This window comes from Zosterops lateralis (assembly GCF_965231275.1).
Source record: "Zosterops lateralis genome assembly, chromosome: 3".
Classification (NCBI taxonomy): Eukaryota; Metazoa; Chordata; class Aves; order Passeriformes; family Zosteropidae; genus Zosterops; species Zosterops lateralis.
The window spans coordinates 58,548,143-58,566,739 of NC_139764.1; the positions used below are offsets into that span (position 1 = coordinate 58,548,143).

The 18,597-nt window shown below is 37.7% G+C and overlaps 1 protein-coding gene across 2 annotated transcripts in view; it reads left to right on the forward strand.

Moving 5' to 3' along the window:
• Positions 1–3,033: 3,033 nt before the first annotated feature.
• MED23 (mediator complex subunit 23) overlaps positions 3,034–18,597 on the forward strand; it is a 36,646-nt gene continuing 21,082 nt past the window's right edge. The window contains exons 1-11 of one of the 2 annotated variants that reach the window (XM_083858006.1): positions 3,034–3,148; positions 5,806–5,837; positions 5,943–6,030; positions 6,810–6,934; positions 7,075–7,186; positions 7,971–8,069; positions 8,588–8,689; positions 9,636–9,705; positions 11,306–11,418; positions 12,574–12,669; positions 13,204–13,221. In XM_083858006.1, coding sequence (XP_083714132.1) covers positions 3,089–3,148; positions 5,806–5,837; positions 5,943–6,030; positions 6,810–6,934; positions 7,075–7,186; positions 7,971–8,069; positions 8,588–8,689; positions 9,636–9,705; positions 11,306–11,418; positions 12,574–12,669; positions 13,204–13,221 — 915 coding nt within the window. In that variant the 5' untranslated portion in view covers positions 3,034–3,088. The remainder of the gene's footprint in view (positions 3,149–5,805; positions 5,838–5,942; positions 6,031–6,809; positions 6,935–7,074; positions 7,187–7,970; positions 8,070–8,587; positions 8,690–9,635; positions 9,706–11,305; positions 11,419–12,573; positions 12,670–13,203; positions 13,222–18,597) is intronic. The other variant, XM_083858007.1, reaches the window with a different exon arrangement.

An 18,597-nucleotide genomic window follows, 5' to 3' on the forward strand; every position in this document is an offset into this window, starting at 1 on the left:
TCTACAAATCCATTTCCCACAGCCATTGTCCATTCTATAAGGCCAAAGACAGCAAAGCTTTACATTTCTAGCTGGTTATAATGCAAGCTGGTTATAATATGTTTACACATTAAAACATGCTTATACTGTATACCACTTTGGCATATTTAGGTACTGTATTAGCAATAAATCTAATCATAAGCATCTACATGTCTCATACTTCTTGTGCCTGACCAAGAGCCTTCTTTCTACTACTCTTCTACACAAAGGTAGGATCATAATTTTGTTCATAGTTCAGTTTTGTTAAAATGAGATCTGGTTAGACAAGGTGTTAATTCAGGACAGAAATCACCCTTTGAATCTATGGGGTTCAAGGTTATTACGTGGTTGAGTGGTTCAGTTTTAAAATCCAAAATTTTGTATAGCATTTGGAACAAGTTGCAAACCAGGACCCTAACAAGGATTAGACCAAGTCTGTCTACTAAATATGACCAGCTAGATTAAGGCTTGCATGCTAAGTTCTGTTTAGAATGTATGTTGGCTAACGACTTTAAATCAAGGTAAAGTTGTATTAGGCACAAATAGTGGACAGATTGTATGTTGGTATGTATCAGGGGTGGATAGGAATGCCTGTTAGCCCAGGAGTGTGACAAAGCAGTAAAGCAGAAAAAAAAGTAAGAAGAGTAGACTGCTCCTCAAAATAATAATAAGACATTATAATGAGTAAAACAACTTCTTTTGGGCTTAGTTTCCAGTCCTCTTACGGGACATTGTGGGAATGGATTAAGAGCTTGGAACAGAATTTGTGTAGACACTGTCTGCATTGTCATTTTAATAAAATATGAGGTGGTCTGTCCAGGATAGACAAGTACTGACACTGGGTGTTGATGGGAGATGTGAGATTGTTGTGCAACACTCTTTAAATAAACATACAATGAAGAGTACAAAGAACAATTCTCACAGAATAAATAACTTCATGTTAAGACTGAAGGCAACCCAATTCTAAGAGCAAGACAAGCAAGCACAAGCAGACCTTCAACTGCATCCCCTCTGATTTCAATGGTCATCTGTTACATGTATATGTAGGTAAATAACATGCATATAAGCATTATTTGATTCCTAACCAAGTATTTCCCATTGCTGACAGGAAAACACTGACTTCAAAGCATCCTGTGCCTGTTGGCTACAACACACATCTCTGCCAGCTGTGCAAGCACTGATGCCCCATGTATCACTGTCTTCTGTGGTACTTCTTAAATTTACTTATAACATTTCTCATTGTTTATGTTATGTATTCTTCCAGGCCTGTTTACACAAAAGCTGTTTACATTTAAAACAAGTAATTTTCTATCCAATTCCACGTGAGCATTTCCCCCATGAGCTCAGTCTGCTATTTTCCACTCAACTCCAAGCCTGAAAATGTAAAGTTTTCACTGCTCTGAGGCCTCCAGCTATCAGCTTGATAATTGATCTGACAGGGAGGTGATCAGCTTTATTTTCTGTTGAAGACGTAAGTTTGTACCTGTTCACCAGCACTGGTTGGATGTTTGTAGCCAAACATCCACAGAGAGGTCAAAAAACTCAGTGTTAGCATCAAACACATAAAATTTTAGAACTGTCTTGATTCAGCATTTTACACTTCTTTTTAGTATAAAACCCCCTACATATACATATACATATACATATACATATACATATACATATACATATACACATATACACACACACACACACACACACACACACATATATATATATATATATATATATATATATATATATAAAATGCTCTCTACCAGATAGGAGGTTGTGGACAGGTGGAGATCAGCCACATCTCCCACGCAGCAAGTTACAGGACAAAAGGAAGTGGCCTCAAGTAGCACCAGGGGAGGTTTAGATTGGATATTGGGAAAAAATTCTTCGCTGTAAAGGGTGGTTAGGCATTGAAACAGACTGCTTAGGGAAGTGGTGGAATCACTGTCCCTGGAACTGTTCAAAAAATGTGCAGATGTAGCCCTTGGGGACATGGTTTGGCAATGGGCTTGGCAGTTGGACTTCCAATGTTCTTAGAGTTTTTTTCCCACCTTAATGATTCTGTGATTATAATGTAATACAATTGTATTAATTTTTAAATGTAATACTATTGCATTTTACTGTGTGCAGTTCTGGCAAGAGCAACATGGAGCTCCTGGAATGGGTCCAGTGGAGGCCTAAGGGGTTGCCTGGAGGACTGGAGCACCTTACGAGGAAAGGCTGAGGGAACCTTTTCAGCTTCAAGAAGAGGAGACTGAGAAGGGACCTCATCAATGTCTGTCAGTATCTGAAGGTGGGTGCCAAGAAGATGGAGCCAGGCTCTTCTCAGTGGTGCCCAGCAATAGGACAAGAGGCAATGGGCAGAAACTGTTGGATAGGGAAGTTCCACCTGAACATGAGGAAGAACTTCTTTACTGTGCAGGTGACCACGCACTGGAACAGGTTGTCCAGAGAGGGTGTGGACTCTCCCTCTCTGGAGATACTCAAGAACCGTCTGGACAAACCCTGTGCCCTGTGCTCTGGGATGGCCCTGCCTGAGCAGGGAGGCTGGAGCAGATGACCCACTGTGGGCCCTTCCAACCCGACCCATTCTGTGATTGTTTCTGGGTGTCTTTAGATAAACTCGTTGTTTTCAGATTGTTCTATGATTTACTATGAATGAATGACTCCACAGTAATGACACCAAACTGGACACAAGCAGAAACTGGGAGAGGAGGGCAGGGAGTCAACCCTGCAGAGGGACCACATCATAACCCCAGGAGTCCTTGCCGCAAGAACCAGAACCACCATTTCGCCAAAATATGCTAAGAAAAGAGTATTCAAAAACAAAAGAAGCCTAAGCGAATATTTTCATGAAAAGAAAACCAAAACCAAGCCGCTCCCAAGTTTTAAGACGCTGTTGCTTTCCCCTCCCCGTTGCGGGCAGGCGGGAGCGGGCGCAGCCGGAACGGCCGTGCGGAGCCGGCGCTTCCCGGGGAGCGCCATCCGGGACGGCCCTTCCGGCGCTGCGGGCAAGGCGGGGTGGGCGCCGCCGCCTGCGCCTGACAAAGGGCCCGGCGGGGCCCGGCCCGGCCCCATGGCGATCCCCATGGTGCCCATGGAGACCCAGCTGCAGAGCATCTTCGAGGAGGTGGTGGTGAGTCCGTCCCCGGGGCAGCGCTGTGGGCGGGCCCGCCGCAGTCCGGGTTCGTGCGGCCCGCCGCGCTCCCTCTGCGGGGGAGTGGGGAGGGTGGGGCCGTCCTGGGGGAGATGAAAGGCAGGTGGAAGAGGTACTTTTGGTTTTCATGGCGCAGTCGGTGCGGTGGAGCCCCTCGTCGTCCTCGGCCGTGTTTGGCGCTGTTCCAGCAGCAGGGGAGCCGTGCGGGAAGGTGATTGATTCTCCAGGGCTGCCGTCTGCCCCCGCTGGGACAGAGCAGAACTGGGCTAAAACAGCTTGCTTAGCCAATACCGAATTACAGAGCGCTGAGTTTGCTGTAAAATAAGCAGTTTAAGGAGTTTTGAAGGAGACAGGAGAAGATGGATGTCCCGATAGGCGAGCCAGGGTAATGGTGTGATCAGATTGTGGAAATAAGTACGCACAATGCTGCCTGCGAGATGAAACAGAGTTAGCCCGAAGGCCTTCTCCACTTTCCATAGGACATTCCTTCCAACACTTTACCCAGCTTTGCTGCCTATCCATGGATGCATTCAAGGCCCCAGAACTGCTCACAGTACTCGAGGTGTGGCCATACTAAAGCTGAGTGCAGCAGGATAATCACCTCTTTTGTCTGGATGATTAAACACAGGGTTTGATGCAGCCCAGGATGGGGTTTGCCCTCCTGGCTGCCCGGGCTCTCTCTGCTGGCTCACACTGAGCTGCTGCTGCCCAGCACCCCCAGATCCATTTCTGCAGGGCTGGTCTCCAGACACTCCTCTCCCAGTTTATACTTGTTATACAGCATTACTGTGTCCCAGCTACAGAATCTGGCATTTCCTAAATTTCATGTCACTGATTGCTCAGTGCTCCAGTCTATCCACATCCTTTTGTAAGGCCTCTCATCCCTCAAGAGGGTGAACAGCAGTTTTGCTAATGGTGCACCCAACTCCTACACCATTATATCAATATATTGAACTCCAGAACTGAGCCCAGAGGAACCCCACTGGTGACCCAACACCAGCCAGATGCAGCCCCACTGCCTTCACCCCTTCAAGCTCTGCCCTCCAGCCAGTTCTTCACCCAGCACACTGTGAACCTGCTTATCCCACAGTTCAACAACTTGTCCAGAAGGATGATGTGTATTAAAAGCATTATCCAGAAAAAGTACTTCCAGTGCCTTCTCTTTGTCCTCTCTAGGTAGGTGACCTTATGATAGAAATATATTAAATTATTTAAACAGGACTTTACCTTTGTGAAGCCAAGTCAGTGGGTCATTAATCACACTTATATGGGGCAGAAATGAATGATGTTCTTGGTAGATATGAGATGTTCACAGCTGGAAACACTGGGGTGACAGGAGCTGATCCTGAACAGGAGCCTGACTGACATTTCAGAAAAAAGCTGATTGAAATGTCTGAAGTGGAAAGAATATGTAGGTCTCAGAGCAATTGAAAATTTTTTCCTTATGATGAATTTCAGTAGAGGGAAAAAACCCCCAACCTTTCTGTTTCAAGTTGTCATTATAAAATGCATGATGTACTTTTTTGTGTGTGGTTTTAAGTTGATTATAGCATATTAATTGCCTACATGTGACTGATTCCTCATTTTGGCACTTCCGTCCAGATTGGTTTTGTATTTTTAACGTTGTCATTTGCTTGTGTTGTCACACTACCTGTTTTTATGTGCTGTTATTTGCCTAAGATTGATAACGAACAGCAACAAAATTGTCCCTGAGAAAATTTCTCTGTATTTTTGGAGCCATAACTGATAAAATAGCAACTTGCTGCTTTCCTTGCTGCTGGTACCAACGTGGTGGACAGCAGCAAACCTTACCTTGCTTTCTGTGCAGAGCAGATGGGTGTCAGCTTCTCCTTTGCTTCTTGAATAGCAGTGACAGGCAATTCTGGGCCAAATGATGGAAAAAGAACACCAGAAAGTCGATTTTGTTACATGCTCTTATGGCTGTAATATAACAGTGAAAATACAAAGTGTTCAGTGATAGATCACACCTGAGTATAATATGAAATTCTTACAAAAGGTAGGAAAAGCTTTAGGAAATATTTTCTAGAACCTACTTGCTGAAGTTTTAGAATAATGATGTAGAAGCCTTTGAGCAAAATGGAGTTGAAAAAGAAAAGGGGGAGTGGGGGAGAGGGGGGATAGAGGAAGGTCTTAGAGGAGATAAATTGGATATGCATATTTAGCTTTTTAGCTAGTACAAGACCATCATGTCATTCAATCAGATGTAAAAAGCAATGGATCTAAATTTGGATGAGAAAGTAATTGTATTTAATTTATTTGTGTAACTGAGTGTCATGGAACATAAGAGGGGCAAAACCATAATGGATTCAAACGTACTAATTTTTCAAATTATGAGGAGAGAGCTGTATTAAGTGAATTAATCTCTCAGTGCTTAAAAGACAAAAAAAAAAATAGCACCCAAAACAAAGAAACAAAGCCTTAATCTGGATCTGAAACATTTATATGTCTATATGAAAACAAAGGAATCTCTGGAATAGTGTGATTTTAGCAGAAGGCGATCGTTCGCTGCTACAGTCCCACAGCAATCTGACTTTGTCTTTTGTGCTTCATCCTGGGGCCATTACAGTATTAGAAAACCTTCTAGCCATATCTCACTTGGGGTTTTTCTCTTACAGAAAACAGAAGTAATTGAAGAAGCTTTTCCTGGGTAAGTATAATACTGCTTTATTTGTGCAAGGTTTTATGTATAAATGTATTTTTTCTACTTGTTTCATTGGGTACTGCTAGTAACTAATGCTCTTACTTGCCTTAGGATGTTTATGGACACTCCTGAAGATGAGAGAACCAAACTGATCAGCTGCCTGGGAGCTTTTAGGCAGTTCTGGAGCAGTCTTTCCCAGGTTAACATTTGATTCGTTGCTTATGTCTTTGTACTTTATATACTTTTTAAATATAAGGATACCTTTTCTAGTAGACAAACACTTAAGCTATAAGGTCTGTGTCCAGTCATCCAGAATCTGATTTCAGACATGATGTAGTAAAGAATATAGATAGACTTTGCAAGAATAAAAAGGTAATTTTGAGATTCGTAAGGTTATATGGTTGTTCAGCAAAGGTTGGCGTGCAGTGCAAATAAAGATAAACAAATAGAAGTGTAACAGTAAAGAAATAAACACTAAAAGGTTGTTCCAGAATTTTTGGTAGAAGTGGGTAAGTTGGTAAAAGAGAAAAAATAAATTAAGATGGTTAAGTAAAAAAAATACCTTTCAAATGCTAGATACCTCCAAACAGTGCTCCATAATTGGAGGCCTATTCATCTTTGTTTTCACTGAATTTGATTGTAATTATGGAAGGGAAAAAATAATGAAGAAGAGTTCTATTTTACTTTAGTCTGTGCTAATTTACTTGTGAAAACCAAAGTTAATTATAGAAATTAATGGTTAAGCTAGAAAATGTTTCCTGTATTGTACAACTGATCAACTTCTGCTGGACAAGTGAGATTCAAGATAGGATCGAAAGACTTGTAGGAAAAGCTATAGGTTGGGCAACTGGATGACTTTTACCTATTTATAGTCCTGGCCTTGCATTAGTTTCATTTTTTCATAGTAGGATACTATATGAACTTTATAGTTTGTTTCATTTGTAAATGCGTTCTTTCTCCTCTCCGTTATTTTTTCAGGAGTCCCATGAACAGTGTGTCCAGTGGATTGTAAGATTCATTCATAGTCAACATAGTCCTAAAAGAATTTCTTTTCTTTATGACTGCTTAGCAATGGCAGTAGAAACTGGACTTCTGCCACCCAGGTGAGCTACATTGGAATAACTGATTAGATACATGGAAGATGTTATATTGGAGGTATTTTTGCAATGACATTTTACAGTTACTGCTGGAAAACATGTGCTTATTATCTGCTATTCATTCTTGCATTGTCTTTTTCTGCTAGGATGGTTTGTGAATCTCTGATAAACTCCGATACACTTGAGTGGGAAAGGACCCAGCTGTGGGCATTAACATTTAAATTGGTTCGGAAGATAATTGGAGGTGTAGACTACAAGGTATCTGCCACTCATTCCTTTCTCTTTGCAAAGACGGTATTTGTTACCTTTGTTTTTATGATTTCATCTCAGAGACATCCCATTTTTTGAGGTCTGCTTTTCTCAGAAAATAAAATTCAGTGAGCACTTTTAATGCTTTCTGAACTTTACCCTAAGAGATAATTTTGTATTTACAGTCTAACTCTTCATACTTTTTTTCTCTGGTACAGTCTCTTTTCTCTGTTTTCAGTTACAAGCTAAATAACCCTAATGCAGTTAGGGTAAACACTGGCAAATAAAAACTATCAAGCATTAAGGCTGGAATTCTGTCATCTGCTTTAACCTCTATTGCTACATAGCAAAAAATGTGGAAGCTGAGTCCTTTGCATGGTAGAGATTCAACAGAAGGAGTAGGAAACCATATGTGTCTTGCAGAGAATCACCTTTCTGCATTGTTGATCATGTTAGAGCAGAAAAAATAACTGTTGTATTTGCAGCCAGAGCAACATTGTGCTGGCAAAAGGCTTTGTAGGTTGCATGTCTCTGGATGCACATCAAAATACCAACTGTTACTTTCCCTTCTGGAGCATCCTAAGACAGAAAAGTTCCATAAGTGATTTATTGTAATTAGTGTCAAATTTTAATGTAGTCAGTATTAATATTCTCAGGAGCAGTTTGTCTTCTGACACTTAGCAGCAAGAACTAATTTTTCTATCAAAATATTGTCTGACCATATTGATGGTGTAATCTTTCTGCCAGAAGTAAAGAATATCTAGGAATGTTAATTTCGCGTGCTTTCTTTCAGGGTGTGCGTGATCTGCTGAAAGTGATCCTAGAGAAAATCCTAACAATTCCAAACACTGTGAGCTCAGCTGTTGTACAGCAGCTTTTAGCAGCAAGAGAGGTAACTATATGGATTTTATACCACTGTAGAGGAAGACAGGCCTCATTCTCTTGTTATTAATGAGTTTCTGATGGTTGGGATAGCTCTGACTGTTGGTAAAATTCAACAGGAAAGTCTTACTCTTTGTGTTCTAATTCTTTGCTATAATTGCAATGTATACAGTAAACAAAATGCTCTTGTGGGATATTGTAAGTAAGTGTTAAAATCCCTAATAAGAGAATCAGGCCAAAATGCTTGACATGCCTAAGGAAAAATACATAGGATATAATAATGATATTAATAGTTTTTTCTTAGTGAATAAAAATTGTAATTGCTTTCAGTACTTTGTGGGCAGACATGGAGGCGTGGTCTTAATTAGGCTCAAATAATTTAACTTATGCTAGTATAATTAAAAACAGGTTTGAGAATGAAGTATTACTATCAGAATACAACTTAAAAAAAGCATTTTAATTCTTGTATCTGTTTTTAGTGGGTTGTCTCAAACTAGTAGACAGAATGATGTATTTTTTTATTTATAGGTGGTAGCCTACATCTTGGAAAGAAATGCTTGTTTGCTGCCTGCCTACTTTGCAGTTACAGAAATCAGAAAGCTATATCCCGAAGGAAAACTTCCCCACTGGGTAAGGATATGATATAAAATAACGTACCCTGGAATTTTGTTGCACACACCACCTATATTCTAAAACAAAGTATATGTGAAAATTTAAAATCTGCTCAACAGTAAGCTGTGTGTTTACTCACATAAATTAAGATACAGGCTTGATTGATTGCAGCAGCAGCTCCATGAGTTCTTGCATGAAACTGATGACATAATTTTGACCTATGATCTTGTTTTCAAAACTCTTGAAGCACTGAGTTGGTTTTGTTGGGTATGTTTGTAAATGGAGGTCATGCACACCTACCACTTTGTGCTTTCTCTATGGCTTCAGGATAAGAAAAATTACTTTAAATAGCTGACCAGTGTTTTCTATGTTTAAACTCAGTTATGCAGAGATATTTGGGGCTCTGGTGGGATGGAAATTGTCATTGTTCCCAAACAATAACATAGTACCGATCCAGTTTTTAATTTTGCATTCTGATAAAGTAACTAGTTGTTTGTAAAAGGGTAAAATCCCAACTCCCTTGTATTAATGGGAAAACTGTTACTGTCTTTTGAGAGAAGATTTAAAGTAGATTTTACTAATTTGGGTCATTTTTCTCTGTGGAATTGTCTTTCAGTGGCAGAGATTTGTTGCGAACAGAAATTACAGCTTATTTCAAATCATTTGTTTCTAAGTGTTAGGCATTCAATTAAGACAACTTGCTTAGGAGACTGTTCTTACATAAACTCCTAATTGGGTGCAAATGGGGAAGAGTGCTTTCTGCACCTCATTTCTAATGCCACACTTCTCATTTTGTGCTTTTCTGTTCTAGATGATTTTTCCAACTTTTTGAAATAGGAAGCTAGTTATTTTAGTAGATTCTGCATATTTTATTAAAATGCATACGGGTATATATTTTTAAGTCTTAAATATTCTATATCAATGTCTGGAGCTTAAACCCTAATTTTTTTCTCTTCTCACACAGTTACTAGGTAATTTAGTATCAGATTTTGTGGATACCTTCAGACCTACAGCACGAATAAATTCTATTTGTGGTAAGAGAATGACTTAAAGAATGACTTTAATTTATTTTCAGCTTTTTTCTTAGAACCTTTTGGGACCTCTATAATCTGGGCAAAATAATTCAGATTTTATGTTCATCTGATATCTCTGCCCTTGTCAGTTTGTTCTCAGACTTGGTTCCCTTCAGGTTTTGTTTTGAAGGGCAAAATTCATTGCTGAGATCAAAATAATTTTTTGCTACCTGCTGGTAGTGGAAGTGTGCTAGTTGTTACATGGTCATATGGTTTGTAACTACAGGTCACTAGTCACTAGTAGAGTAGGAAAGTTGTAGGTTTTCAGTGCGCAAGGATTTTGGGTTAATATCCACTGAGATGTTAGTGTTGGTGTGTTTCAACTTCAGTTTCCTTGCAGGTTTTGTAGTTGCTTAGCCTCTTCTCTGTTGTTGCAGGCTTCTGAGTGAACGTTTCCTAGCTCAGATGGGTACTCGTTCTACTTTTCTATGGGAGAAGTGCTCATCTTCATTTATTGTTAGAAATATGGTGGTCAAAATTTGGCTGCTTTAATGTGATGCCTGCTGCATTTTTCTTCGAAAGATAAAAATGTCTTCTGTTTGCTTTGAGTAGTTTAATAAGAGCTGCATTCGTTCCGAGCAAGGTTTATTGTGACAGAGCTTCTTTAGTGCAGAGATTAAAAATGTAAATTCAGCTGTAATGCTCCCAAAGCCTCTTGTTTCAGAAGCATCTAGATATTCTTGTATTGAAAGTGTGGCATAGCTTTTATTTATATGACTGACAGGGATCACATTTTATTTTTTCCAAGTGTTGTATGTGTAAATGACCTGTACAGATCTGATTGAAGGGAATAAATAAATATTTATTTGCTTCTTGATTCATCTGATAATAATATGGCCAGTTTGGATAATGGAAGCCATGGAATTTGAACTGAGAGATGTCAATATTGAGGCACCTAAATTTACATTCTGATGTTCAGGTTTGCTCGGGGCTCAGTTCAGATGTTTATGTTTAAGCAATGAAAATAAAGGCTAGTTGTCTAATCTACACTGACTAACAAGTGTAAATTTAGCCTATCAAGCACACTTCATGTGTTTTTGTCTCACTGGACTGCACTGACTGAATTGACTGGATCTTCATTGACTTTAATTGGAATGCACATGCTTGCATTTGACTGCTTTACTGAACACAAACTTGCCCACAGGGTCAATGAAGGGAAATTGAAAGACTAGATTTATAAGGTTCATTGTAAACTTAGGTTTATAAGGCTGTTTTCCTTGTGGAAAGGGTCAGTCTGCCAAAATCAAATCCCTAGGTCAAGCAATGGCAGGGAAACAGTATTCTGGCAATCTATATAGAGTACTTTTAGATTGATATTTGCAAATACTTTTATTTTTGAGGTACCCAGTGTGAATAAATGGGGTTTTACTGCTTAGGTATTTTATTAACTGAATATTGGTTAGAAAAATAAGATCAATTTGAAGCAATCCTGTGGTAAAAAACCTTTAAACAGTGGAAATTTAAGGAGAGTATAGAAGTGGCTGAGGCCAGTTTTTGCATCAAAATGATAAGGCAATGGGCCAGTTTCACTGCTTGAGAATTTATGTTTCATTGCATGTAGGTCGCTGTAGTCTCCTTCCTGTGGTAAATAACTCAGGTGCCATGTGTAACTCGTGGAAGCTGGATCCTACAACCCTTCGTTTTCCTTTGAAAGGTCTCTTACCATATGATAAGGTATGCCTTAATAAACTTCTTAAACCTCTTACATTCAGTAAAACAAAACTTTTATGTCATTAAAGCGGGGAAAAATTTCAACCATGAATATCCATCTGTTCCAGTAAGGCTGACTTTGAAGGTGTAGATGTTTCATATTTCACTGATTTCAAGCTATATACAGGACCTGGAAAGTAGCATTTGGTAAAAATGCTGTCCAGGATGCTGAAGAACATGAAACATAATTTAATGTGCTTTGTGGTTGTGTGCATGTGAGAGAGCAAATGAGAGCAGAGAGTTGATTGGAAAATTGGCCAGGTGGAAGAGAATGAGAAAGTAATTTCTTCTTTTCTGTGCTCTTCATTATTCCACAGGAAAGATTATTTACAATTCAAACTTAAATGTGTGTTTAAACTTGAAACTCTGAATATGAAGTAGTGGTGTACTGAAAGGATTTAAAGGATAAGGGCAAAAATCCACATTGTCCTGCATCCCCTTCCCCATACCCTAGATATCTAAGAAAGGATATAAATACAATATGTCCAGCAACAGTGCTCACTATCTGCAGCCATTATCATTTGTGTGTTTCCTGACACAGATGTGGTTTCTTTGTATTTAGTAAACTTTCGTCTCCCAAATGCTTTTTAGACTCTTCTTGAGTCCTTGTAAGCTTTTAATATTCTCAGCATTCCTTTGACAAGGAGTGCCACATTTCAGCTTCATATTGCATGAGGAATCAGCTCCTTTGGTTTGTTTTGAACCCAGCTCCAGATAACATTTAAAGTGATTCAGGCTGTTGGAAGATGCAGTGAGCAGTTTTTTCATATCTAATTTCTTCACATCAGTCCTGGTTTTTATGCATTTTGGTGCGTTTCCTCAGTTGGCTTACCTTGTTTCCTTTGAGTTCAAGGCTGTTCCAAGAAGTGTACCATCCTTTTATTGGATGAAAAATGTTCTTCTACATGGACGTCATAAAATCTGCCACTTCTTAAGAGCTATGATTATCTCCTCATTTATTTTAGTTACCAGAGAGCAAGAGGGTTTCCCAGATAATACATACCTGCATAAATTAAACATTCATTCTTACATTGTTTATTCAGTTAAATGCAAGCTCAGTAGTAAACATAATCTTGAGGCAATATATGTTTGTATGTGATTGCTTGTTTCTTTTTCAAGGATCTGTTTGAGCCACAGACTGCTTTGTTGAGATATGTGCTGGAACAACCGTATTCACGGGATATGGTCTGCAATATGCTAGGTCTGAATAAGCAGGTACTGTACTGTGCTCTAACACGTGATTTAATTCTGCATAGAATCTGCACTATTCTTTTTCTCTTTTCTTTGCTATAGCTAACTAAGCAAAACAGTTTAGGTACAGAGAGTGATTTATTTTTTTTTTATGAGATCATGTTAGGTTAATTGGACACTGTTATTCCTATCATTTGTATATTGCTTTACGAATGTTAAATTGAAAAGTAGAGATTTAAAATATGATTTTTTTTTGCATTGCTTTTTTTTCCTATAAGGCCAGCCTCAAGTACACCTTTGACAGACAGTAGGAGACTGGTTATTGTTCGTTGGTTTTTGAAGCGTTGTTGTACTCTGTTATATTGGAATGTTATAGAATAGTTGGAAGCTGGGGTTTGTTTTGTTACATTTTTTCTTTTGAAACTTTAGAATGGGGGGGCTTAGTCTGACTTGGGGATCCTTGAGGCTGGCCTCATAGTCACTGTTTTGTCTTTTCTTTTTTTCTTCCTTTATTTTTGTTCTGTCCTGTCTTGTCCTGCCCATCCTCCAATGCTCTAGACCTTGAACATTGCTCAGGTATGTTCACAACCTTACTGTTGTATTGTGACTAACGATACGCTGGCCGCTTTGTAGCCACTGATTCCAGGTAGAGAATACATGTACACTCAGGGCTTGAAATTGGCAGGACCATTAGTCAAGGGCAAATTCTCACTACAATTCTCTAGACATATGAGAGATGTAGCATAAAGCTGACAGTCAGTCAGTGGTCCTTTGATACTAAAATTTTTGTTGGAATGGACTGCTACCATTTCCTTTACCAGTCATAACTTTTACTTTGCTGGAATTTTCAGATGAGGAGAGATTTTTAGTTCAACATTTCTTTCCTTAAGCTGGTGGAAAAAACATCCACTGGACTTAATTGCAAAAATAAAAGGCTGTAAATATATAATTTTAAAAAAGAAAGGTTTACTAGTGGAATTGTCTTATTATTAGGAAGCCTCTGTAAAGAACTTCCCAACAGGCAATTTATAATATTCTCCAGTCTAGCTGAGAGAAGAGTAGTGCAAAATACCACACAAAAAACTAGTTCCTTAAAATTTTGACTGCTTGTTGAAATAAATAAACAACTGAGCAAGTCAACCAAGTGGACTTCTGCTTGAAATTTGGAATTATGGGTGTTTATAGTTTATCCCTCATTACATTAATAATTGCCACACCTACTTTGAAAAACCAGTGTTTAAGATTTATAAAATAGCGTTGCTGTTTGCAATACTATAGTGAAGGTTGTGTCAGTGTTTCCATTTAAGAAACTTTTTTTAGGTTTGTAACTTGACTATAAAATTTACATGATCCTGAAACCTTGTGTACATTTCCCAATGTAATGGAATACACCAGTGCATTTTCTGAACTGGGATAATGTTTTTGAATGCACAGATTCCTACATCTTGGCTGACAGTACTCTGTGTTGTATATGACAATCTTTTGTATCTTGGACTTAAAGCAGCTGAAATGTTAAACCTTGGAATTGAGCTGCCAGGTTTACTGTTTAAATGAGTAGTATTTGTGTGTCTTTCTGTGTCTGCATTGAGTTGATAAACCAAACTATATCCATCTTGTAACTGGTAAATAATACAAGATACAAACAAAAATTACATTGAACCCATTTTATTCTTCTATGGATGGTCTGTCCTTTTATGTAAAAAGAAAAAGTTAAAAATGCTGGGTTTTAACTCCTACTTCACCGTCCTCTAAAAGTAATTGAAGAAATAAAATGTGTTAAATTATACTTTTAAAATTTGTTTGCTAGTATAGAATTCCTACACAAAGTTTCATCCTGGTGTGAACTTTTATGGCCAAGGAACAAACGTGAAGAATGTGGCTTATAAAGGAAATGCTGACAGAACATGAACTATAGCTGTGCTACTACAGTTACACCAGTATAAAGATGTTGAAAATATGTGAGTTAAAAATACAGATATAGGGGTGGGTGGTACAGTGGTATAGACAAGGGAATATGTTCCATTTAAATGTTAATATACTCTGCATAAAACTGTGGAAAACATTAAAATTTTACTTGTTTTTAGGTACAAATTACCTTTGTGTTATATTTCAGTTTGTTAATGTAGTCACCTGACAAAAATAGTAGCATGCTTTTCAGAAGTTGTGTAACTATACCAATGCTTTCAAAAAAATGGCTGATAATCTTGTATTTTATTATTAGAGAAAAACCTGCAGAAATTGAACTGTCACTATAATAGAAGACACTTAGAAATGCAAATAGTGCGAAGTTTGTTTCAGAATAAATACAGAAACACCTCAATGCAATGATCATTATTTATTTATGATCATTAATTATTTATGTGGAGTTGCTTGTATGCCCTGTCAACTATTTACACAGATCCTGTTGCAGGATTGGAGCCTTCATTTGAATCTTTTGGCATCACAATCTAGGTATGGTTCAGCCAGATTTGTCCTAGTTCTCAAATATTCTTGAAGATGAGCAACGAAATTTTGTGGTTCAGTCTTAACTAAGCAGATCTGTGTTAGAGAACCATTCACTCAAGCCATCTGAGTTTTGTAAAAATATACAAATCCAGCTGTCCTGTTAACCTTGCAGGGAGAAAAATGAAGGTAAAATTTCATATGTTTATAGATTCATATGTTCCTCTCAGGATTCTAAGTTTTTTTTGTGGGATGAGGTTTTCCAATACCTTTATCAAGTATATGGTTTTAAGTGCAGATGTAATACTACAGACTTGGAAATGTTTCTTTTGTTGGTGTCTGGGGGCTCTGAGTTTTTGCTATTGTGTGGGGTACAATACATACTCTTGTATATCTGTTCAAATTGGTCTACAGGAAACAGATTTAAATCGTATTTTGTTTTGTATATTATCATGGTTTGCAGTTGAAATCTTTTCTTAAGGGTCTTTTCCAACCTAAATGACTCAACAATTCTATGTCAGTTTATATTCTTCTGCTAACTGGAGTGTCAATTTCAATTCTTAGTAATTTTTTAAAACAGTTTTTTGAACTATATAACAATTTGATTTTTTGGAAAATGATTAACAGTTCAGGGTGTCTTTCTGCATTGATACCACATTAAGATTTGGGTTAGGGGTCTTACAGGTGTCTTTTAAAACTGAACTAAGGTAATGTCTTAAGGACATGAACTCACTTTGGAGGTTTTGGTTTATATCTTCTCTGTGTGTACAGACTTGCATGAGGAATAAAATGCCATTTTTGCTTGCATAGTTGCAGTTAGGATCTTGTTGCAGTCGTCTAATCAAACAAAACCTGTTATTTTGCTTTCTCTACTTTGGGGAATATTTGAGACAGGTGGTAATTCTCAGGTGTCTTGTTTCTGTAATGTAAAAATGTTTAATTAGCAGCTATTGTATTAATGATTTTGCTCTTTAGATAGCGTATTGGGCTGATCACCTTTTAAACCAGCAGTGGTGATCTGCAGCTTATCTTGTTAGTTATGCCTTACTCTGTGCAGGTGAATGTGTAGTTGTGTTCTCTTCAAACCAGGATAATTAGCATGGGGAAGCTGTTGTAAGCAGAACTGTTAAGTGAAAGGAATGACATAATGCAATATTTAAAAATTGGCTTCCACTTTAATTTTAAAATTTCAGTTGATGCTGGGATCTTATTATCCAATTTTACTGGTGATAACATGACAAAGTACTCAGTTTAAGGGGTGTCATTATTTTTTTATATGTTTCTGATTGTAAGGGTGTGCATTGAGAACACTCAAGTGTATGTTCCTTGTTGAAACTTAATCCTTTTGTTAATGAGGGAAACTTGAGAATGGCTGCCAAACTTGGAAGAGATGATAGAATCAGGTATAATATAAACAATAAGCTTTATGATTTTGTGTCCTCATAGCAGACAGTTTTGGAAAGTGGAAGTGTGGGAGTAGTTCTGTCATGTTTTAACTACTTTAGGCATTTTGAATTGGACTTTTGGAGACACCATTTACTCTTGTAGGGATCTTGGCCTCTGTGATTTGGTCTTCTGAGTCCATTTCTTAAGAGTAGATATTTACTAAATGTTGTTTGTTTAAAATACTCGAAAGCTATTGTAGTCATCAGCCAGCCTTACTGATTTGTTAAAATATTTTTCTTTTAGGAAATTTAATGCTAGCCATACCCCTGCCCCACCCTTTGATACCCACCCTGTCTCGACACTCCAAAAAAAGAAGGAATAAAGAATTCAAACCCAAATAAGAGCAACAAGCCAACTGAAGCTCTGATCCACTAAAAGAATTACCAATAGTCCATTAGAGGGCTGGTCTTGAGAAATTTTAGTGTCAAGTTGTCATGGAAGCAATTTTCCCTCCTGTATTTTTTCATGGCTTAATAATGTTTTCAATGAAATTATATATTTTCAGATCTTTAAATGTTATTTTCAGAACAAAATGGAGAATGTGTTTGTACAGCCAAATTGTAGAAATTATAGTCATGTTTACCTTAAGGGAAAAGTGTCGTGATTTTGAATGCTACATATTTTCATACATAATCCAGAACAGCAGTTTGGAGGTTTTCTGTTGTTCATTTTTTGTTTTATTTAAGGCATGCTAAGACATGAATTCCTACTTATTTATGAGGGTAATCAGCTCTCACTTACAATTTTATTCATCTCAGTTTGTACTGAGATTTTCTTTCACATGTGAGCAATTAATAAAACAAGAGCCCAATCCTGCAAATTCCTGTGCAGCACAGTATTTTATTTCCAAGGGTTCCGAAACTATAGATACAGAATCTTTGCAAAATTCATATTCACTGAAAATACGGAAAAAAAAGATGCCAGAAAATTGAATTAATTAGGATAGAATGTGGTATACTGCTATTTTTCTCATGGAAAATTGTTTCTAAAGCAATGAAAGTGTGGGTTTCAGAATAAAAGCTTGAATTCTTTTTTTTTAACTTCCTGGCTCTTAAACTTTTCCCAGTTTTAGAATTATTCAGAACAGCAAAAATTCCTACTGGAAATTCTGGCTCTCTTTTTAAAAGTAATATTTTTCCTGTTGTATTCTTCAAATAACTTTATTCCAAATTAGTATAGCCTAACATGATTAGGCTTTTGGACATTAACCCAGTGCTTAGCAAACTATTAAATTTCAAGCCCTGTACATAATAGTTTTGCATGCTGGATTATAAACTAGTCTGTAGTGTTGTCTGTTGCACCCTGCTCTGCTTCATAATTAGTTGCTTTGGGAGGGGGAGAAAAACAAGCCACAAAAGGCCCAAAGTGTTCTGAAGTGATGGTGCCAATTCTGCTCTCTGTAAACCTGTACCGTGGTTGGTCTGTGATAATGACATTGCGTACTGGGAGAACAGGTATCATGCTTTCTGTCTTAGCTAGAGGTTTGTGTTAAGCATGCTTCAAGAAAGCACAGCTGGAATTGTAGCTTTCTGCAGTTTTGAGCTGGCAAAGAGCATGCAACAGGGGATGCTGTTCACTGTATTTTGTCAACTTTTCTAATTCTTGCATTCTATTTTTAATTGAAGAGAATCTCTTTTTTTTTTCATAGCAAAAGACTACCATCAATGAAGGTAGAACAAGCATCTCCTTTCAGCATCTCTCTTTACTTTTATTATATCTTTATATTAGCCTTTTTTTAGGCTGCCTGGCTAGTAAGTCAAAGAATTCATCTAAGGCATCCCTAAAATGTTTTATGAGTATTGGGGTGATCTTTTAAGACTTTTTTACATACACCTTTTTGCCTCTAGAAAGGGATAATGCATTTTCATGATTAGTGTTTGAGCAGCTCTTCCTTTTCTTTTGTATCATAAAGTAATATTTTTTTCTTTAAGGCTGCATTATGTTACAGGCATCAGACCAGATAAAAAAAAAGAATGACTGTGACCATTCTTGAGTACAGATTGCATTGAAACAAACAGGTAGATAATTTCCAAAGTGCTAGCACTTTCTGAAATAAGGTAAATT